The sequence below is a fragment of the Salvia miltiorrhiza genome, chromosome 2 (assembly GCF_028751815.1).
Source record: "Salvia miltiorrhiza cultivar Shanhuang (shh) chromosome 2, IMPLAD_Smil_shh, whole genome shotgun sequence".
NCBI classification, from domain to species: domain Eukaryota; kingdom Viridiplantae; phylum Streptophyta; class Magnoliopsida; order Lamiales; family Lamiaceae; genus Salvia; species Salvia miltiorrhiza.
Genome location: NC_080388.1, coordinates 31,854,147 through 31,878,099, shown reverse-complemented (window position 1 = coordinate 31,878,099; position 23,953 = coordinate 31,854,147). Strand labels below are relative to the sequence as shown.

General features: G+C 37.4%; 1 protein-coding gene and 1 long non-coding RNA gene across 4 annotated transcripts; both read right to left on the bottom strand.

The window, feature by feature from the left end:
• Positions 1-7,723: 7,723 nt before the first annotated feature.
• Positions 7,724-9,915, bottom strand: LOC131013358 (uncharacterized). Of its 3 annotated transcripts, XR_009097655.1 has the most exons (5): positions 9,626-9,915; positions 9,090-9,306; positions 8,600-8,710; positions 8,371-8,458; positions 7,724-7,996 (listed from the first exon to the last, which is right to left on the bottom strand). It is a non-coding gene; the product is annotated as an uncharacterized LOC131013358 (long non-coding RNA). The 3 variants fall into 3 exon arrangements; XR_009097656.1 differs by having other exon boundaries at positions 7,724-8,458; positions 8,600-8,714; XR_009097654.1 differs by having other exon boundaries at positions 7,724-8,458.
• A 4,680-nt stretch (positions 9,916-14,595) lies between these two features.
• Positions 14,596-15,099, bottom strand: LOC131008306 (uncharacterized). Its single transcript, XM_057935194.1, has one exon. The coding sequence runs from the start codon at positions 15,097-15,099 to the stop codon at positions 14,596-14,598; it is 504 nt and encodes a 167-aa protein (XP_057791177.1).
• Positions 15,100-23,953: the final 8,854 nt, after the last annotated feature.

The window sequence follows — 23,953 nt, the reverse complement described above, 5'->3', positions numbered from 1 at the left end:
TTCTTATAATCCATACACATCCCTAGTGTATCATCTTTTCGTTTGACATCTCGAACTAATACTCCCCATAGTGACATACTATGTTGCATGAAACTAGGTCTGGTGAAAATTTGGTAATTCCTTGGGAAAAATATCATTGTACTCTCGAATCGTTGGAACTTCCTTGATTGTTTCCTTCGTCCTAAGTCTCATTCTCAGATTGACTAGGGAATTCTAACATCAAACTTTTCTCATCATCTTGGTAACTTTCACTTCGAGGATTAATGGCACTCTTTCTGCCATGTAAACTCATTTCCAAATGATTATTCAATGTGAGTTTCTAAAATTCCATTGTGGTGGTGTTCCAAATTTATTCTTTGAGGTGATGAGGCATAGTGTTCACGTTCTTTGCCGTTTAAAAAGATCATTTGCTCTATTCGGACATTCTTCTTAATGGAGCTTCTGACACTTTAGCCCAAGCGTTCACTCTTTTGGCTTGAGCTTGCTAGCTTTAGGGTCGGGTTATACCTTAAGTTTAGTTCCATTGCTTTCCTTCCATTTCAGAGTTTCCTCTATTTCTTTCATTCCATTTTCTTTTTCTTTACCTCCATCTTGAGGTGGTGTACATATCTTGTTTGTGCATGAACTTTTTCCTTATCCATTTGTTGTAGTGACTCGGTGGTGAGAGTCTCGCTCATTGCTTGTTCCTTCGTAATATCTCCCTGGTTTACTAGGGGAAATGAATATCTCATGACGCGATTCATTTACGAACTCCTTTACGCATTTCTCATTATTGTCCACCATGTGGCTCACATATTGACAGCTGGTTGAAAACTTCATCATACTCACTATCTGCTTCAGTTCTTCGCTTGGGATTCCAAAAATCGCTTTGATTATCAAATCTATTGTAACAACTATATAGTGCGAGTCTATATATTGGGATGATGCTCTACCTCGAGATCAAAAATCTTAATTGACAATCACCGAGATCTTAGTCATGTGGGCTGGCCAGACCCAACAAAACGAATCACTCAGTCAAATGGGAGCTTCGCTCCCAATCATGTCAACTTCTTATTCATGTAAGGCTCTGGTCAAACTTCTAACTTAAAACACTTACTAACAAGTACTTCATCATAAGTTACTGATACCATGAAAGTCCATTCTATGCCGTTCTAGCAAAGCTATCACGACTAACATCATAATCATAAGCAACGTAAGTTCTTATGTGAAAAACTTAATCTTACCGCTATTGAAATAGCTTAAGTGAATCCTTAGTCTTAAGGCATTGCCTTTATGTTGTAACATATCTATGTTAAACATTTCTATCTTACCAATCCTTACTTAAATCGATCAAGCGGTGCTATCACGACTAACATTCTCAAGGCATTCTTGGGTGGTACTCAAACAGTTTGTAAGAGGACCCATCATTCTAATCGTATAGGCAGCTAACCTAAAACGACAACATAAAGCTTTCTCATTCATTCTTACATACATGCATACTTCTGTTTCTTTTGAAACTTTAAACATATATGGACATTTAAAGTCCCTTTCATGAAAACTTTGCTTGTGCCGAAAAGATTCAAGGAATCTAACTCGACCATACATACATTGATTCGTTAAGGGCTCGGGTTGTCCCAAACACGACATACATACATACATTGGTTATATGAGTCAAAGGCTCAAAATAACTATATGAAGGCGATGAGCAATTCATATAACATCATTCATTGAAAGCACACACTTTTTTCTTGGAAACATTCATAACATCTGAAATACATATACGTATAATTTTGAAACTATTATCGTACCTTGGTTGCGGCAGTGTGACGGCGAGCTGAGGGCTACTGACATTATTAGAAGTCTAGAGATACTATTCTAGACTCGACATCAAAAAAAACTTTATGGTTATCAGAGACATGAAAGAAAACTTATGCTCTGATACCATTCTGTCACACCCCAATTCTTGAAGGAATAAATATAATCGAGGTGTGAATAATTCATAGAAATAAACAAGGGAAAAACCTTGTTAAAACCGAAATAGGATTGAAAGTCGGGCTATGCCCCTTTGGATCACAAGTTTTGTTTCATACTTCTGACAACCGACATTCATTGGCATAAATTTAGTAGTGAAGAGTCTAAGCTCGGTCAAGTATATCATTTGAAAGTTAACATAAAGATCTTAAGTTGGGATAACAAAAGACGGATATGAGTGAATGCTACAGCGGAAGTCTAAAATAGGAATTTAAACCCTAGCCTCAGCTCCGCCCCGTCAGCACCAGCCAGCCAACCTGAAAACATTTGAAAGTATTTTTGGGCTAAGTACTAAAGTACTCAGTGGGCATGCATTTTCATAAACATTTCATATTTTTTTTTTCTTAAAGACAGTTTATCCAATCATACTTGACATAACTTAGAAGGTTTTAAATTGAAAGAACTTCTAAGCATGTTAAAATAATTTATTTCATTTGTGCGCACATGTCACACTCCCTTTCTGTTACTCGCTGTGATCCCGGACCTTTTAGCCACCGACGGATCCATTTCTCCCATTGCACTTGCCCTGAGGACGTAACTCAGACAAGTTGAATTGACCTCGGGACGCTACCCAGGCAGGCCCTTACATTACATGCTTCGGAACACATCCAGCAAGCACCCTTATAACGCCTCTTAGTTAGTGCCCGATGGAGATCAACCCACCAGGTCAGCTAACGAGTGTACACAATTCTCAAACAACGTGTTAGGTCATAAGAGAACCTCAATTGATTAACTTTGCGAGCCTTAAACAGAGCAGAGTGCACATAAATATTTTATTGGATAAACAGTTTTCATTTCATTGAATAAATAATTTGCATTTTAATGAAACATTTAGAGCTTAATAACTCAATCATACTTTATACATTTGGAAAGTAAGCCCACCTGCTTAGGCAAAGCCTGTCGTTTAACTTAACTCTGAATCGGAATAGCAGTGCTAATCCTCCTGACGTTCAAAGCCTACAAGAAATCTATTCTTAATAGGTCTCTTAATCTAAACTCAAGTCATGGTGTAGTGCTCATCATCCTATGATTCACTTAGCCGGGTTTTCAAAATTTAAAGAATAAATACTTGAAAACAATTCTCTTGAGTTAAGAACACCAACAATATTCTTACTCGTCTTTCTTTTGAAATCGGAGTTTTAAATAACCAATTAAAACATGATGCAATGCATGACTCCAGAAACTGAACACGAACAACAGCCTTAAGTTCATGCAAACTCTAACATTTACACTTCAAAACTTCATCATGCTCATCAACCATCCTAGAACACAAACACATCAAAACCCTTAACATGCATCATCTTCAACCTCAAACTTTCGTAAAAAAAATGGCAGCCTTGAACTTCAAACTTTGGCAGCCAAGATCTTCATAAAAACATGCTATTTTCATGCTTGGAAGACTATGAATTTAAAGCACAACAATCCTAGCATGCTCCTAAGCACAAACAACAAGTTACAACAATCAAATGGAAATCGAAGGATGAAGAGCAATGAAGAACAAAAGCGGGCTGCCCATCTGGGTTCCCTAGCTACGGTTCGAACCGATCTTAACTCTTTCATTAAACATGCTCGATAATTACCCAAGAACAACATACTAAAAATTCACATCAATCCGACAACGTTTGAAAAAAAAGTCGAGAATCGACGTTTTTTCTACGTCGACGAAAACTGAGAATTAAACCATCAAAACGTAGGTTAAGCTGTTACCTACTTGAATCTATGATCGAAATAATGATCGGGGCTCGTCTCGGCACTCAAATCGGAGCTTGAAACCACCGTCCAAGCTAAAAATGGTGTTTGGCGTGATAAGTAGGTGTTTGAGTGTGAGTGTGTGAGAGAGAGATAGAGAATGAGTGTTGTGGGCTGCCAACAGCCGTGTATTTAACAAATGAGGCTGCTGGGCGGTTGGGTGGGGTGGTCATGGGTAGGGTAGGTTAGATCTTTTAGGATATTATCCCACTTAGTTGTTAAATATCCCGTTTCGTCTCGTTTTAACGACTAATTACCCACATTCTTCGTTACTCGCCCTCTCAACCTCTACTCAATTTCATTACACTCGTAATTCTATATAAATATAGAAAATGCAAGCTCGTTCTCGAAATTCTGATAAACGAGATCTACACGTTTATCGAGAAATTCCGATTTACTATTCACTTGTCGTTCAAAAATAAAAACTTTCATTTTTGGACTCGTATCGAAAAACTAAGAATATTTCTCGACGACGTGCACGTAAGATTTTGAAAGTCGACAAAAAGACTAAATAGCAGTATTTTACTATTCATCATCAAAAAGTCAAAAATTTCAAAAACGTCGTAACGGACTCAGATCTCACTTCCGAGTTCACCGTTCTCATTCAAATAATTATCTCGAATTATTCGAATACTCAAACTCAAGCAATTAAAAGCTTAAGGCCCAAATAAAATTAAAGCTCACTCATAAAAATGCTTGAATGTTTAATTAAATAAATATGCAAAGCATATAAATTTAATTACTAAATTTACAAATGCTTTTGTAAATCATTTTTGTTGGAATTAAAATAATTTCTTTTTCTCAATCCGGCGTGAATCGTCTCAAATCTAAGTTCAAAAATTATTCTAAACTTAATATTAATGGGCGGGGTATTACAAACTGCTTCCCTTGTTTATACGAATTAGATTTGAGTTGGAGATATAGCAGTGAGGCAATTGCATCGATCATTAACTAAAGTGGACCGAATTATCATTGTAGGACATGAACTGAATATCAATGTATGACATACAAAATTTAATAAGAAGTATAAGCTAAAATACTCAAATAGCGTCAAACTAATAATTCTTAGATTCATAAACATTAATGCACGTTATAAAAAACTGATATGTTAGTAATTCATTCAGCGTGAAGTTCATTTTTTTATTGGGGGTTTTTTAAAGTATATCGACAATTCAATTGTGTGTGACTGTGAAAAATATATTAATAATCGAGGAATTGGTATGAATTGGCGGCACATGTGGTACATTTGTTACATACAATTGCATGAATATTTGAGTTCATCGGCATGAATTGATCTCTAGTTTTTATTTTTTTTATTAATTTTTGTTGTTGTGAAGAGATGTAAATACTAACTTATAATGATTCAATGCTTGTTAAATAGGAATTTAAGGACTGTCACGTATCTAATGGTTCCACAGTATAAGAGCTTAATTCAAACTAAATAGTTAACAACAACAGTCATAATCAATGGAAGTTTTTTTTTTCAAAGCATCAAAAATATCCAAAAACCCAATGTCTAAGATTGAAATGTGAAAAACGAAAAATTGTTCAATAGCAATGAGATAATGAATTGACAACGCAGTAGTGGTAGTCACTCCTCGTCGCTCACTTTGTCAACTACCTTCCCGCAATTACGTGAGTCAGAACAAGACGATCGCATTTCCTGCAATTTCTCCTTGGTTTATTCCCCTTTTCAAAATCAGATGTTAAATGGAAATGAAACATGATATATTAAAAATATAATGAAATTATCTACATACATTTGTGGTTACTATTATAATATAACATATCATGCTTTTCTAGAGGACAATCTAGAATTTGGATACAATTGATATGCATGCAATCAAATAACTACTATCATATTACTAATTATATTAAATATGAATAATTAGTTTGTTATGTATGAATCACTGGGAAAGCTTATCAAATAATTAGAGTTATTTTGAATCATGAATTACAAATTTATTGTGTATGAATTAATTAAAAAACATATCAACGTGCTAGATATGCACAAGGGACATAATCTAAGATGTGAATAGAGAACTAATATGGCTACAATATTCACACCAGAAATGAATCACAAAATTGATTGCATGAATTATTTTAGCAGCTCCTGAATTGGATTAAAATAATTTTCGATCCATGTTATATCAAAACGTAATTCATGCAATTTAATTTTCAATTCCTGATGTATCAACACATAATTCATGCAATTTAATTTACGCTTTGTTCTATATTTGCAACATATTTCATGAAACTTATGGCGTGAACCACTACTTCATTATGAATGAATTAGAAAAAAAAAACTTAGCCAAATCATAATAGATATTCTGAATCTGTGTTAACGCTATATGTAAAATAAGGGGAGCATAGTTTAAACTGTGAGTATGAATTACTAATATGTATGCATGAATTATTTAAACAATTCCTGAACCAATCGTAAATATGAGGAATTCGTGTTCTATATTTAGCGCAATTATATTCAAGGAATTTATATTGACAACCACCTAGATACTAAATATATAGACACGAATGCCTACAACAGTAAATTGAGTAGAACGGCGTACCAGACGACCTATATATATGGATCTTCAAGCAACGACGAGATTAAAGAAATCTCAAGTTTTCTGGGTTTTCAGTATGTAAACAATTGCACTGCATATTTAAAGAGATTACACGCTTAGGTTATGATTTAAGGAAAAAAAGATTTGTTTTGATATGGAAATAATATGCTAATAATTAATCATATATTGGTAACTGATTGTGAAAAGTTAAAATGACATCAATATCCTCTAGCATCCTATGCGTGTATATGTAGGCTGAAAACTAGGATGAAATCTGGCCATACGATCTAGAAAAATTAATGGGTGAGATCTGTTCCTATTTTATACAAAAAAGCTATTTTTATTTTAGCCCACCTCTATATATATATATATATATATATATATATATGTATATATATAGGGTAGGGTTAATATAAAAACCCCTCTTAAGATGAAAACTAGGAACCAATTTAAAGCCATTGATTTAAATAAAATAGAGGGCTGAGATTAAACTACATATGCACAATTTCGATTGCATAGATGCACAGTTTCAATTGCATAGATGCACAATTTCGATTTGCTTGAGTATTTTGCATTGTTGGTTTCAATTGCATAAATTGCATATTTTTTAAGTGCACAGTAAAATATAATAGATGCACGGTTTCTTTTGTTGACTAAATCCTAACCATTAGATCTAATATTTAAAAGGTCAAGATTAGGTTCCTAGTTCTCATTTTAACAGAGGTTTTTATTAGAACCTCTTCCTATATATATATATATATATATATATATATATATATATATATATGGTTAGGTTCTATGGAGAAATTATTTTTTTCTGAAAGTTAGGAACGTTGAACATTTCAATAGCTTTTGATGAACATAACAATCATTTTATTGAACGTTTGGGGACGTTTGAGAATCGAATCCTGGAGTGCAAATTTTAAACAAATACATCTTTTCAACAAATACGTCCGTTAATAAAAAAAAATTACTGACATGTTCATCACAATTATTGATATGTTCATCAAAATCTGGACACGAGATTTATTCTTAATCCTGGACCGTTTGATGGATCATGATCAATGGATGAGATTGTTTCTCACTTCTTTAAATATTTGTCTTTAATATATATATATATATATATATATATATATATATATATATATATAAAATAAGAACTAGATTTAGTATATAAATTAAGAACCATTATAAACCAATGGATCTATAACAATCAACGGACAGATTTGATCCCAATATTTATGCTGATAATTACGCTGGTTACACTAATAGGATATAATGGTAATTTCAATTTCTCAGTAATTATCATTTCCTTAATTAAGGGGATCATGTTATTCAATCACAATTAAAGATTCGATCTCATTATTTCGTTTCTACTATTGCACTGAAAGTGATCTCCATGCAAACCATCACGAGTGGCTAAACTAATACAAATATTCATAGAGTTTTCAAATTAGTAGGAAAAAATAGCTAAGAACCATAAGATAGAATAAATAAACATAAAATCAAGTTCATACCGTTATCTATTGCAAAGGTTAGAGGTTTTTCCATTATCTTCCATCAAGGGAGACTTGGATTAAGTTCCGTTATAATGCTCATGCATGCTAACCTTTCTGAATCGTTCGATAGACTTTTGGCTTTATCAAGCTCAGCTATAGCATGTCAGTGACACTCTATTAATAAGAAATATAATTACAATTAGACTTGAGGAAAATAAGGGGTGCCTGATAAGAGTGAAAAATGGATCACCAAATTGAGGCACTTCTAATTCTAATTCCTATGTGGCTAAACACGATCAGGTTTTAAGGGACTAGGTGTTTCTAGAGGACAAATCAGCAGACAATTTATGTACTCTTACCACCATGAGTTTTGAACCAGCAGAATAAGGAAAATGTCAATGCACATGTAAAAAATAAGTTCATATTCCCAGTTAAAACAACAAAGTAATTGGAAGAGATAGATAATAAGTACAAAATGTCACCAAGCTACAATGAAGTTGAAAGATCATGTAGAATAGATAATAATAAAATAACAGAAGATGATAAACCTTTCATAATTCCATCATATGAAGAATCTTTCTCAATATATTCTCAGCTTCAGCAAATCTGTTGGACTTGTTGTATATCTACAATCACCTGGAAAAGATATACAACTGGATTATGTTCCACTTCTCTTTAAACAAATAATATGAATTTCAGGTGATTTCATGATCGAATAAAGATACTATCATATTATGGTAAAACATAGCCATGCTATAATTCAGTAGAGCATATTACCTTCCCACAATTCTCATAATGGCAAACATATTGTATCTTCTCCAGTATGCTTAAAAGAGCCAAACCCAAGATCACAATCCCGCAGGCAACTCCATAGAGTCAATATGCTGTCTAACTAGGTCAAAACAAGAAACATATTGATATTGAAGTAATGAGACCAACCTGGGGGACAAAGTGGCAATTAAGAGAAATGTGAACATTGAAAAACTTCAAGATTAAACTAACAACGCTGGGCTCTATATGGCAAACCTAATATTACATGTTGAACCATCATATTAAACAATAATTCTACTTAAATCAAGAAATGAGGGGTCCAAATGTAGCCAAAATAAGTGTAACTACTGAGCAACGATGAACATCTCCAAGAGAAAGCATAATGATAGAGGAGAAACCCATCCACCATCGTCCTTAACTATCTTTAATTTCCCAGATATGTAACAACATTCACCACAAGAAACTAATTAAAACAAATTAATTAAATAAAACCAACCTTCATATTTCAAGCTCTTGTTCCAAATTTCTCTATCAAAACTCCCAAAGAATCAATGATTCCAGCAGGTGCAGATACAGGTTTATTAATGTCAGCAGGTGCTTCACTTCAATAGTTCATAAAATTAGGGCTGGGAATTGGAAGAATTGAGAGAGCAACAAAATTGAGTTCCTAACCATCTCATTTTGGGCTTTCCACCGCCAATCTGATTCTACAACTTAAACAATGACAAAAAATTTAATAAAAAAACAATGACAGAAACAACAACATTTAACGATAAAAAATAGTAAAAACTAAAAATTAAAAATAAAATTAGTGAAAACCAAATCCGAAATTAAAGAGAATGAGGGGATGGCGGAGCAAGATAGAGGGAGAGAGAGGAGAGCACAGGCGGCGATGACCGTCCGCTCTGCATGTGCCGCCGCGGCTCGCAGAGGCCGCGGAGAACATGAGAGATGGAGATCGAGAGGGAGAGCAGAGAAAGGGAGAGAGAAATAGATCTTGAGAGAGAGAGAGAGAGAGAGAAAAGGTGTTACCTGAGGCAGGGAGCAACTGTGCGAGGCGGCGACAATGGCGGGACTCACCGGAGGGGCGAAATTCAGAGATGAAAGGGAGGCTGAAAACCCTAGAAATTGGGGATTTTGTTATTGGGGAAGAAATAGGGCACAAAAGGAAAGGAGAGGAGGAGGAAGAAGAACAGGCGCTGACCTCGTCGCGCCAGAGGGAGGCGGCGATTCATGGCGGCTGTGAACCAGAATCAAGATAGAGTGGCGAGAGAGAGGGATACTTCCTAAAATTTTAGAGAAGAAACTTTAGAGAAGGAGACTGTGGGTTGGCTAGTTTGTATTAGGAAATTAGGATTTTAATTTTTTATAATATTATTAAAGTTAAAAACAATACATAACAGTCTTGAGGCGCTCATATATAACGGTTAAAACAACCGTTATAAAAAGATGCTCATAGATAACGGTCGGCTTAACGGTTTTGTAATACCGTTATGTATGAAACTAATAGATAACGCATAAACATAACGGATTAACTTAAACCGTTATCTATTTCCATGGACAACAGTACATAGATAACTGTTTTTTATGAAAATCGTTATCTTTTCCAAAAATGCGCTCATACATAACGGTTTTTTAAAAAAACCGTTATGTATGAAGCGTTATGTATGTGCATTTTTATAGTAGTGGTGGCCGAGACCCGCCGAAAATTGGACGGAACTGAATAAATATAATTAATATATTTTTTTATTTATATTTATATTTAGAATTTTGTTATGGGGGTCAATTCAAACCCTAATTGCTAATTGAATTTTATAATGAGTAGTATATTGAATTTTATGATTTTAATGTATTGATTAGTAGTATAATGAATTATTGTTCTTAAATTGGCTAAAATTGATTTAAAAATGAAAAAAAAAAAACATTTTGCAAAGTTGAACATTCTGGTTGGTTTTGAACCGAACTGGACCAAAACCGATAGTCAGTTTCAGTTCAGTCCACACTACAACTTGTGTCCGAGTAGATCCACCAAAATATCTGTCGTTGATTCTCGATTTTCTCAGTTCAGTCCGGATCAGTTCGATCCAAATCGAATGTACAGTCCCTATAGGATTATATATATATATATATAGAATGGTTAAACAGAGAATGACAAATATGTAGAGAAAGAAGAATTAATCTTGATCATTAAAATTTACCAATCTAACGGTGATATTATTTTCAGATTTATTGCCATATTTTTAATCGATAAGGTCAAACTAGTAATATACATATTCATGAAAATCGATAATTAATACATTGAAGATTCTATTGATCCATTTATATTTGGTAAGATATTAAATATCCCAATCTTCACGTAAAATCTGTTATGCAGCCATTTCTTTTGTCATCATCACATAATTTGATTTATTTATTTATGGAATCTCTCTATCTCTCTCTCTCTAAATCACACCATATCTCTCGTTAAAACCGCAATTGCCTATAGTCAATTTTCAGAACTAGGTGTTGCCACCAATAAATTCTAAATAACACCATCTCTCTCTTTATCTATACAACATTTTTGTTTAGATGTTCGTAATTTTATTTAGCTTGTTCGAAAAGTTCTATGTTGCAAATTGTATGTCATAAAAAAAAAATCGAATATTTTATTTTAGATGTTCGTAGTTTTTTTATGCCCGTTCGAAATGTTTTATGTTAAATATTTTATGTCAACAAGAAAAATTTGAATATTTTATTTAGATGTTCATAATTTTTTTACGCTTCAAAACATTTTATGTTAAATATTTTTACAATTCTTAATCAAATATTAGTAATATTATTCAGGAATATAATATCTAACGAAGAATCACAATTCAATTTTTCAATAAACAAAACATAATTTTTTAATTAACATGACACAATTTTTACTCACAAAGTATAAATAATAAAAATGGTACACTGAAAAAAGTGTATTATTCATGAATGTACAATTTGTAAATGAACATAATACAATTTATAAATGAACAGAACATATTTTTGTAAACGAACATTTCCTGCAGTTTGCAATATTTTGTGTCCCATCATTGCAAAATGCCGATGATGTCCGAGTTAAATGGAGTCGACTATAAAACTACTCCTACTTGTTTTCAGCTGCACTTCCAACCGCAAGCTTGCAATTTAAGTACGTGGTAGCAACAACATCAATCCTATAAAATGCATAAAAGATGGATAAGCCCAACACCAAAATCATTACAAATATGGAGATTAAATTGAACAACCAAAGAAATATTTTGCACGTATTACAGAAAAACAAAATAAGATGCTTCTCAAATAATAATTTCACAATAAACATTTTGAACAAATATAGAGAATAAATTTAACAATCTAAGAAATATTTTGAACGTGCGGCAGAGCAACAATTCAAAGTTTTACAAACACAGATATTGGGGAAGCCTTTTTTTTCCCAGCAAACTTGAAAGAACTTAACGAAGCAACATTGATTCTTACAAACCTTCTAAAATCGAATCTGCAATCGAAACCAAAGTAAAGTCATATGCTTTTGGTTTTGAACTTTCAATTAATGAGAAAATTAAAAACGACGCACTAGATTTGTTCAAAAAAATTCTCAAAATTGTGAAAGAGATCAAAAACCCTACCTTTGTTGTTAGCCGCCGAACAGGGAAAATCGCGAACCTAGATCCTCGCCTTGATCGGCGAGATGGGCAGCAAGCGCGGGGATGCGCGATCGGACCAAGAACGGCGACAGCCGTGTGCTTTGACGGGCCCGTTACGTGAAGTTAGCGGCGATCGCGTGCGTCGACAAGCAGATCCCGGCGACCGAAGCCTTGGTCCAGCCTACTGTGTTGAACTGCGTTAGCGAGGAGGTGGCGGGCGTTGCTGCTCATCACTGCTACTGACGGCGAAGAGGGATGAAGAAAGCGGCAAGGTGACTGCACAAGGGAGGGGGAAGGCGGTAGGATGGTTGAGAGAGAAACAAATTTTCCCAAATGTATTCCCCGTAAATGATGGTAATTGGGTAGTTGTGGAGTGTAAATTCATTTTGTTAATGTACATATATTTACCCTTCTATTCAATAAAAAATATATAAAATATGATTAATTAGTAAATAAAATGGAGTTTTCAACTTAATCATAACCGTTCAATTCCTCTAAATAGGCGGTTATGATGTATTCTCTATTCTCTATACATAGGGTCATTCTTTGTTTAACTTGACCCTATATATATATATATATATATATATATATATAGGAATAGGATCATATAGTATCCAAGCTTATGGTAGTATCGTAGGACCAATTCTTGACCACACATTTATGACATGTGGCGCATCAAGATGGTGACACGTGGCAAGGCATTCCAAGGCAAAATCTGGAGAGGGGTAAAATTGGAATATAATTTTCGGAATTAAAAATTAAAAAATATATATATATTTTTAGATTTTCACAAAATAGATATATTTTAGATGCATAAAGTTTTCACATTAAATACATAACTTTGAACAGAAAAATGCACTTTATTTTTACAGTTTTGGTATTTTCACCACCCCACCCCATACCACCCCCCAACCCACCCACACCACCCCCAACCATCCCCATTACAACTCCCCAAAAATAGGCATGTTTCACATGCATATAAAATCAAACAAGAATGCATAAAGTTTCCACATAAAAATGCATTAAATTATACAAAAAATGCATTTCATTTTAATAAATCTGGTATTTTCGCCACCCCCCTGCCCCACCTCCCCCCCCTCCAATTTTTTTTTCTTTTCAAAAACTGATTTTCTGATTGTTGACCCCCCCTAATTTTTTTTTCAAAAACTGATTTTCTGATTGCTGACCCCCCCCCCGCCCCCCCAAAAAAAAACTTATTTGTAGTTATGTTTTATGCATTTTCATGTAATAATATATGCATTTTATTGTTCTTGATTATGCATTCTTGTTTTTTATATACACATGTTTTATAATATTTTATTTTAGGGTATAAGGTTTAGGGTTTAGTGTTTAGGTTTTTAGTGTTTAGGTTTTTAGTGTTTAGGTTTTTAGTGTTTAGGGTTTAGTTTTTAGGGTTTAGTGTGTAGTGTTTTAGTGTATAGGTTTTAGTGTTTAGTATATATTTTAGGGTTTGGGTTTTAGTATTTAGGGTTTAATGATTTTTAGATTTTAGTGTTTTAGTGTTTAGGGTTTAGTTTTTAGGTTTTAGTGTGTTGTGTTTAAGTGTATATAGGTTTTAGTGTTTAGTATTTATTTTAGGGTTTTGGTTTTAGTGTTTAGGGTTTAGTATTTTAGTATTTTGGGTTTAGTTTTTAGGTTTTAGTGTGTAGTGTTTTAGTGTTTAGTATTTATTTTAGGGTTTTGGTTTTAGTGTTTAGGGTTTAATGATGTTTATAGTTTAGTGTTTTAGTATTTAGGGTTTAGTGTTTAGGGTTTTTTAAAAAAAAAATGTATTTGCAAAAATAATTATTTGTGGTTAATGTTTTATGCATTTTCATGTAATAATACATGCATTTTATTGTTCTTGATTACGCATTCTTCTTTTTTATATACACATGTTTTATAATATTTTATTTTAGGGTATAGGGTTTAGGGTTTAGTGTTTAGGTTTTTAGTGTTTAGGTTTTTAGTGTTTAGGATTTAGCCCACGTTTGGTTGGGTGTTTTTAGAGGTTGGAAAGGGAATCAAGTAATTGAATCCATTACTTGTTGTTTGGTTTGGATAATGAGATAATCATTACCCTTACTTGAGGGTAACCCAATCACCCAATTTGTTACCCCTCAAAATAGAGGGGAAACAAAAGAAAGGGAATCCCTTACTAATGATTCATTTCCATTGTTAAACCAAACACTCAATAAAAGTAATGGTTATTGTTACCATTCCACTCCTTTATTTGATTCCATTCCCTTTCCATTCCTCTACTTGAACCAAACGAGCACGTAGTGTATAGTGTTTTTTTTTTGTTCAAGCAATTTATTAATCAAATCAAGGTACCAGCAGTACCGAAAATTACATCACTCTCGAGATCAAGTCCTCGGAGCTCCAAACAGAAAAATTCATCTCCTTATCAAAAATACCAAATGTTTTATACCAACACCAAGTCCTAGCTTTAATCTCTAAGATCACATCTTCAACCGTCCATTTCTTTCCTTCAAACCTTTTGTCGTTTCTCTTCTTCCACAGAATCCAGCAACTACCAACCCACACCATCTTAAGTAACCTCCTAATCTTCTTTTCATTGCCGAAACAACAGAACATCATCCAGTGCGCAGTAACCGAGCGAGGGCGAGCTGTGAAGACCCCTAGCCACTTCTGTATGGCATTCCACATCTCTTGCGTTCTGGAACAAATGGCAAACAGGTGATTTGAGGACTCACTGTGTTCGTGACAGAATGAGCATTGAAGCTTCTCTTCTTCCAAAGTGATCTTCATCTTCCTTAGATTATCGCAGGTTGGCAGACGATCTCGTAGCAGTCTCCATGCCGTGACCAGGGCTTTGTGAGGTGCAGGCATCTTGTTAGGTCCGGGGGGTCTCGAATAGGTGTATGGGGGGGGAATACACCTATAGGCTATTTTTGTGACTATCTACAAACCTCAATCAGAGGGATCTCAGTCAGAGATAGAAACGAAACTTTACACGCAAACAAGACACCTGTTTAACCGAAATAAGTGTTGACCAACAGGGTTGACGACTGATACTGAAAGCTCTTCAGTAAAGAGTTATCAGTTAAGTCACTGGAACTTAACTGATCCACGTAGGGGCTTCAGTCGTGTTTGCAAAGATGAAGATGATATCTCTCTTCCTTACTATCAGAGGATAGTGAGTCAGATCGATATCATACGCAGCGGAAATTAAACTTAGTTTCGAATAGCCTCGGTGGAGCAGATAGTTGGATTAAGGTTTCTCTTTTCAGTTAGTCAGCATTCAGTTTTATCAATTGAAATAACACGGTTATGAAAGTAAAACTGAAAGCTGTAAATAACACAGAGACTTTTACGTGGTTCGGAAAAACTCTTTCCTACATCCACGGCTGGTTGATCAGACCAACAATCCACTCCGCAAGTGCTTCCCTGGTGCACTGCAAACCGTGAACTGAAGATAAACTCTCTCTTCAGCACCTACACACCTCGCGTAGGGTTTCCCTACCTACACACCTCGCGCAGGATTTCAGCACCTACACAGCTCGCGCAGGATTTCCTTGCTAAGCACACCTCGTGCTCAGACTTCCCTATCAGAGTTCAGAACACCTTCTGAAACTCCGAGTCACTCAAACACTCTTATGGGGGAGAGGTTTAAACGAGTGCCAACTATACTTACAAAGAACGAGTTCTTTGAAGCAAGTTTGACCTTTGGCTTCTGGGTACACAGAATATATGCCTAGGGTCTAAGAGAATGTATGTAATCAGCAGTGACTGATTTTGGCTTTGGAATTCTCTTCTTCGATTCAAGCTTTGGGCGGTTTAAGCTTTAGGCTGAGTAGCTATTTCGGCAGAGCTTCAGCTTATGTCGTTGAATCGGTGAAGATTGAAGTGATCCTCGAGCGCTATTTGTAGGAGAACTCTTGAATAGATCCGTTGGCGTAAATCGTCCTCAAGATTTCTTCCGTTGGAGAGTAATTCGAATTTGGGCTGAGGCTTCAATCTTTGAGGTTCCTTGTCTGTGTGGAAACGGCTCTCTTTGATGGACATGAGATGTGACATCTCTGAAAAGTAACCACCAGATAGGAATGACCTCTGCAGAGATAAGATATTGAGATATCTCTGCATTTAATGCGGCTGTACTTGAGCGTACGTGGCTTCCTCTGAACGTTGGAAGATCAGTCCTAGGAGGAATGTTCAACTGATACTTGACTTTAGTATCAGTCCATGGCGCGCATTAAATAATCAGTCTTCAACTGATTCTTCAACTGATACTTCAGTTGGTAACTGCAGTCTTCAGTCTTCAGTCTTCAGTCTTCAGTCTTTGACACCGCAACTAAACTAGAAACGAACTCTAACACTTGAGTTCAAAAACGATTCTAGTCTATTACATTTAAGTCCTATGAATTTTGGTATCATCAAAACAAGGGTTAGGATATTCCACAAGGGTCCCAACAATTTCCCCCTTTTTGATGATGCCAAAACCACACAGCAGTTCTAGACAGCAAAAAGACTGAGCTCACAGTACAAGTTCTAGACAAGGGGTGAAAGCTGTTCCCCCTTAACAACAGAACCTAAATAACTTGTACTCAGAGCAAGAACGAAAACAGTTCTAAACACAGAACAGCAAGAAGACAGAAATAAAACCATAAATCAGAGCCTGGACAAAGAGTCATTGTCTTCAGGGTGAGATCAATAAGAAGTTCATTTCATTAAACGGACTGATAAGCCATCAGTCTAGGTACAGAGCAAGACTTACATTGGAGTAAAAAGTAAAACAAAAACATCATGGATAAACCATGGACTCCAGCAGTCTGCTTGGCTGCGCCTTGAACTTCTTGATCTTCATCTTCTGTCTTCGTGTCTTCAATGTTCCTAAGCTTGTTCCACTCTCACTTGTTTTCCGTTGAATTGAGGTCTCTTCTGAAACGTCATCCTTCTGGTGATCCATAGCTATCCCATCTACAGTCAAGAAATAGGGACAGGAGTAATCTTCTCAAACAGATTACTCACTGACTCTTACTTTCCCAACTTTCCCCCTTTTTGGCAACATCAAAAAGAGAGAGATGACCATGGAAGCTGAAAATCAAATGAGACAACAACTCCAATTCTCAAGTTGTGAAAACGTCTTGAGAAGAGGAGAGGTCCCGAGAATGCAGAAGGAGAAGGACGTCAGGAGTGGGTGGAGAAGAAAGAAAAAGAATGACGGAGAAGGCGGGGAGACAGAGGAATGATGGAAAGCAGTGTGAAGGAAAGGAAAGTATGCATAGTATCGTTAGAGATAATCATGAGATGCAACTATACATACTATCCGAAGAGCGAGGAGACAGACGAGAAGAGATGAATTAGAAGTGCGAGAGGAGGGAAGGAGAAACGAAGGAAATATATGACGAGGCGTTCATGAAAGAATTGGATCAGAACATGCCTTCGTCATACATGGGGGAGAAGAAGATGTGAAGATGGAGAATCGAATCAGTGACAGTCGTGAGGACTAGCACTGTCGATTTTGCGCCGGATGGCAATGAGCTTTTACGCATTGCTGTTGCACCACATGGAGTCTTCACCAAAAGGTGAGAAGTTTCCTGAGAAACAGGTGAAGTCTGTCCATATTCTAGACAGGAACTTCCAATCCATGTGCCGGGCATGAGGATGGAAGACACTCGCTTCGCTGGATACAAGTGAGGGTAGAGCAAACTTTGACGCCGGAGAGACGTTGTGATCCAGTGGAAGGGTCCGGTGAAGACCAAGACTATGAGCGTCATTCTTCCACTCCATGACTTTGCAGTCATAGATTTCTCCTTTAGTCGGAACAATTTTTATCTGCAACTTTGGAAACAATTGAAACTTTTTCTCACAGTGAAAGCTGTGGAGAGTTGTTAGTTAATGCAGAAACACTATGAAGACAACATGGTATAAATAGACAATATGTGAACCATGTAGAAGATGAAAAGGTTTTTCGAAAACTGTGCCTTAAATGCAATTGAAGAAACAATTTCGCGTCCGCCGTCACTGCGAGGGACTTCAAAAGGCATCATTACATATGTCATGTCAATGAGTGTTTCAAGAAATTTTATTGCAGAGGCAAAAAGGTTGGAAGGATTTTTGGCAAAAAGATCAGGACAAGTTCAATCAAAACAGATTTTCACTTTATAAAAATCTTGTCCTATTTCGGATATTCCAATTCCAACAATTCCAATAATCAGTTAAAGTTTTTGAAAGAAACTGATCAGTTAGAGAAAAGATTTTGAACTAAAAACTTAAAGCTCTAAACTGAAATAACTGATTTTGAAAAGGTAAGCATCTTAAAATACTTACTGATCAACTGAACATAGTAGTCAGTTGATACCACGTGATCCTGGATGATTCATCAGGATGACTTCCTCTTCAGATGAGCACTCGAACTTCATTGCTTTTTACGTCGACGAACGTAGAAGCAGCAGTTGGTTGACCACCAGTCAGCATGACTGTTCGAGAAGATCTTCAAACACAGCATCACTCTTCAGGGTTGATGAGGCCAATCTTTGCACAAAGATCATTGAACCTCTCTTCTGGAAGAGCCTTGGTCAGCAGGTCCGCTCTCTGAATAGCAGTGGGAATCCATTCCACAGAGACATTCTTCTTTTCGACATGATCACGAATGAAGTGATGTCGAATCTCAATATGTTTGACTCTGGTGTGATGAACTGGATTCTGGGAGATTGCAATAGCACTGGAGCTGTCGCAATAGATAGGAACTTCCTTTTCCTCGATCCCATAGTCCTTTAGTTGATGGACTAACCACAGGATTTGTGAGCAGCAGCTTCCGGCAGCAACATATTCAGCTTCAGTTGTAGAGGTGGCGACTGAAGTCTGTTTCTTAGAAAACCAAGAGATGAGCTTGTTGCCTAGGAATTGACATGTTCCGGAGGTTGATTTGCGATCAAGCTTGCATCCACCGAAGTCGGAGTCTGAAAATCCGGTGAGCTTGATGTCGTCCTCTGCTGGGTACCACAATCCTAAATTGGGTGTGCCCTTGAGATATCTCAGAATCCGCTTAGCTGCATCTAAATGAGCTTCCTTAGGATCTGATTGATATCTTGCACAAACCCCGACTGCAAATGCGATATCTGGTCTGCTCGCAGTCAAATACAGCAAAGATCCAATGATTTCTCTATACTTCTTCGAAGAGACAGAGCTTCCTTCTGAACCTGGATCAACTTTCCAGTTTGTGTTCATTGGGATCTTGACTGACTTCATGTACTGAATACCGAACTTAGCTATCAGCTCCTTGGCATACTTGGACTGGCTGATCAGTATTCCTTCTTTGGTCTGCTTGACTTGCAATCCGAGAAAGAAATTCATTTCTCCCATCATGGACATTTGGAATTTGTTCTTCATGATGTCAGCAAACTTATTGCACATGTGTTCGGATTTGGATCCGAAGATTATGTCATCGACATAAATTTGAACAAGCAAGAGATCTTCTCCTTCTTTGAGAGTGAACAACGTTCTGTCCACAGATCCCTTTTTGAAGCCTTGTTCAACCAGATACTCCGAGAGAGTATCATACCACGCTCTTGGTGCTTGCTTCAACCCATAGAGCGCTTTCTTCAGCTTGTACACCTTTTCTGGTCCAGCAGCCTCAAATCCTGGAGGTTGTTCTACATAGACTTCATCTGTGAGCACTCCATTGAGAAATGCACACTTGACATCCATTTGGTGTACCTTGAAACCTTTGTGAGCTGCAAAAGCTAAGAAGAGTCTGACTGCTTCCAATCTGGCAACTGGGGCAAATGTCTCGTCGTAGTCGATTCCTTCTTCTTGACTGTATCCTTTAGCCACAAGCCTTGCTTTGTTTCTCACAACGTTTCCTTCTTCGTCTTTCTTGTTCTTGAAAATCCATTTCAAGCCAATCACCTTTGCATCGTCTGGTCGATCCACAAGCTCCCAAACAGAATTCCGGTTGAATTCATTGAGTTCTTCTAGCATTGCGATGACCCATTCTGTTGACTTCAGAGCTTCTTCAATATCCTTCGGCTCTGTAGTTGATAAGAAACAGCTGAAATTCTTATCTTCGTTGATGCAGTTCTGGTTGATGTCGAAAACGAGGTTGCACATAGATCTCCGAGTCTTGACGCCATCTAATGGTTCTCCAATGATGTTCTCCTTAGAGTGGAGTTCAAACCATCTTCGATATTTCTTGATTTCTTCAGGTTATGGTGGAGCTTCTTCAGTTAGAATAGCTCTGGGATGTTGAGCACTTTCTGGAGCAGGGGAGAGTTGAGCTGGGGCGGCTTCTGCGCGTTCAACTTGAACTTCAGCAACTGGAGTTCCCCCTTGACTATTGCCATCTGTATTGGCTCCAGTTTGAACTTCAGACCGTTGGTTGATCTTCTGATACTGAAGCATCTCAGTATCTTCATCCTTGCCAGGTCCCCATACCAAGACAGTAGATGGCTCGTCAGTATGGATTTCAGCTTTGGAACCTTCAGTGATCTGAACATTCTTTTCAGCATCTTGTTCCCTGAAACCATCTGTAGACTCATCAAAGATCACATGAGGTGTTTCTTCTACACATAGAGTTTGAGTATTGAACACTCGATAGGCTTTGCTTAAACATTCTGTTCCGGAGTATCCAAGGAAGACTCCTGGATCAGCCTTGCAATCGAAGGTGTTCAACCTCTTCTTATCGTTGTTGTGTATGAAACACTTAGAACCGAAAGCATGAAAGTGGGCAATCGATGGCTTTCTGTTCTTCCATAACTCGTATGGAGTTCTTCCATGTCTCTGAGTGAGGAATGAGCGATTCTGCGTGTAGCATGCGTTGTTGACTGCTTCGGCCCAAAACTTCAAGGGGAGTTTTGACTCGGCTAGCATCGTCCTTGCTGCTTCCTTTAGAGACCGGTTTCTTCTCTCTGCAACTCCATTCTGCTGTGGAGTTCTTGCTGCAGAAGTTTGATGACTGATTCCTTGTTCATCACAATACTCACGAATGACAGTATTGAGGAACTCAGTCCCACGATCTGATCTGATGCTGATGATGTTGACTTCCTTTTCAACGCTCAGTCTCCTCAACAGCTTTGGCAGTTTCTCCAGTGTCTCTTTCTTTTTGAAAAGAAAGATAACCCAGGTATATCGTGAATAATCATCCACAACTACCAAGGTGTACTTCCTACCGTTGTAGCTTCTTGGAGTGATCGGGCCAAACAGATCCATGTGAAGTAGATGCAGAATCCTTTCAGAGGAGTGTCCTGTCTTTGACTTGAATGATGTCCGCGTCTGCTTTCCTCTGAGGCATGCTTCACATTCTTGCTTCTTCTGGAATACAATAGAAGGGAGTCCTTCTACCAGTTGATGTTTAGCAAGTTTGTTGATCGTCTTGAAGTTGAGATGGTTGAGTCTCTTGTGCCATAGCCAATTGAGCTCTGAGCTGCTTTTACTAATGAGGCACGTTTCTGGTGGGCTGTCTTCCCAAGAAACGACGTAGAGACTTCCTTGTCTGAATCCCTTCAGAACCACCTTCTTCTGATTGTTTCTAACAGTGAATTCATCCTTTTTGATTTTCACTGTGAAACCACTGTCACAAAATTGACTCACAGACAACAGATTATGTTTAAGACCAGAAACAAAGCTAACATTACTGATACTGGCGTTACCCATGTTGAGCACACCATAGCCTTTTGTTTCTCCAATCGAGTTGTCTCCGAATGCAACTTTGGATCCAGCTTTCTCAACATACTGGGATAGATATTCTTTGTAGCCCGTTATATGCTTCGAGCAGCCACTGTCCAGATACCACGTTCTGATTGAAGCTTTGGCCTCTTCCTTCTTTTTATGTTTCCTGACATTGACCTGCAAGAAAGAGTTGCTTCAGGCACCCAATCAAGCTTTGGGTCCTTCAATGTTAGTTCGAGTTCCCTTTGGAACCCAAATCTGCTTCAGAATTGGTCTGGCTGATTTTTTGCGCATTGTTGGATGTCTGATCGGTGTCGTTGGCGCTTCAGGTGGCATATGAGCATTCTTCCGTTGAGAAATCCTTTTGAAGGCCTCACTCTTGTAGCAGTTCTGTCTGGTGAGTGGTTGAGGTCTTCTTTGCTCGCCGAAGTATCTTCCGTGAGATACTTTAGTCTTTGCAGACTTATGGAGATTTGTCTGACGTCCAGTGGCTTGTCGTCGAGGAAGTGGCATGGCTCGACTGGACTCAGCATTGCTTGATCTCCATGGATGTTGTTCTTTCTGAAACTGAACTGAGGATGTCAGTTTCTGACTGATGTCTCCTTTCTTCCTCCTGGGTTGATGAGAAAGATTCTTCTTGGCTCCTGATGTTCCTTCCCGGATCTTTGACTGAAATCTGCTTTCCAGCCTTTTCAATATGATGATCTGGTTGGGAGCCTCCTTAGCTCGTCTGTAGCTTCGTGGAGGTGGAACATTTGATCTGGCCATCAGTCTGCGCTTGTGAACTTCATCCATATCATGATCTCTTGATTCTTCTGAGGTTGTGATTTCAGAAGGATCATTCTTAGAGATGATCATGATATCATTTCCTTTGGCAGCTGCAACCTTTCCTCCGATGCTGTTGACCAGTCCTTTCGATGGAAAGTTGCTCATCATGGGAGACTGCATCATGCAGTTCTTGACTGTTTCTTCCAGCTTGTGATTAAGCCTTTTGATTTCATGAGAAGCTCTTTCACATTCTGAGTTGGAGATTCTGAGCTCTTCTTCCAGACGGCTGTTCTCCATGATTAGCTGATCAAGACATGTTTCATCCGGAAAGTAGATGATTGTCTGATGTTTAGCTCGTTCATCATCGATCTCCTTGTCCTTTTTCTGATTCTGCTTGAGGAGATCTTCGAACATTTTCCTCAGCTGACAGTGATCAGTCAGGAGCTGATCAAACTCGTCAGTTTCAACGGATGAGCTATCTCCAGATTCTGAGTGGTCTCCTGAAAGCATCAGGAAGTTATCAGTATATGGAGTTTTCGTGAGAGATTTTACCTCTGGGCCATTCATTCCATTGTCGTAGCTGTTGTCAGCTACACTTTTTGATTCGTTGGCCATCAGGGCTCGGCTCTCATCATCTGAGCTGGAACTGTCGAAGTCGGATGATTCTGATGTGTCGTTGGAAGAGTCAGCATCATCAGCAACCATCGCTTTCTTCTTCAAAGATCTGCGATCTTTCTTTGCTTTCAGTTCCCTGCGCTCAGCTGGAGTCAGATCAGGACATTCATGCTTAAAGTGTCCTTTCTTTCTACATCCATAACATTCCAATTCTTTGATGTCGTAAGCGGCTAACTTCCTTTCTCCGCTTCGATCTGTGGAATGTTTGGAGTCCCTTTCTCTTTCTTTTCCCTTGTAGTGCTGCTTGTGGAACCTTCTGTACTTCCGGAACTTGGACTCCATCTTGTTGAATCTGTCAGTCAACAAGGCATATTGACTGAAGAAGTCCTCAGGGTTGAGTTCTGTTGGCTCCTTGATCTGCTTCTTGCCTTCTCTGGTTGAGGCCTTCAGTGCAACTCCTCTTGAGGTTGATGGACCATCTTCGTCTGATCCTCCAGCCTTCTTGTTATCAAGATTTCTCAGAAGATCGAACTCATTTGCCATGAGATCGGAGAAAAGCTTGTTTGTCGGGAGCTGACTGAATCCTGGCTTATGCTGATGAGCGACTGAGTAGATCTGCCATTCTCCTCGTGGCAGTGCTCGAAGAATCTTCAAGTTGATTTCTCGTTGAGTGTATTTGTCTTTGGAAATG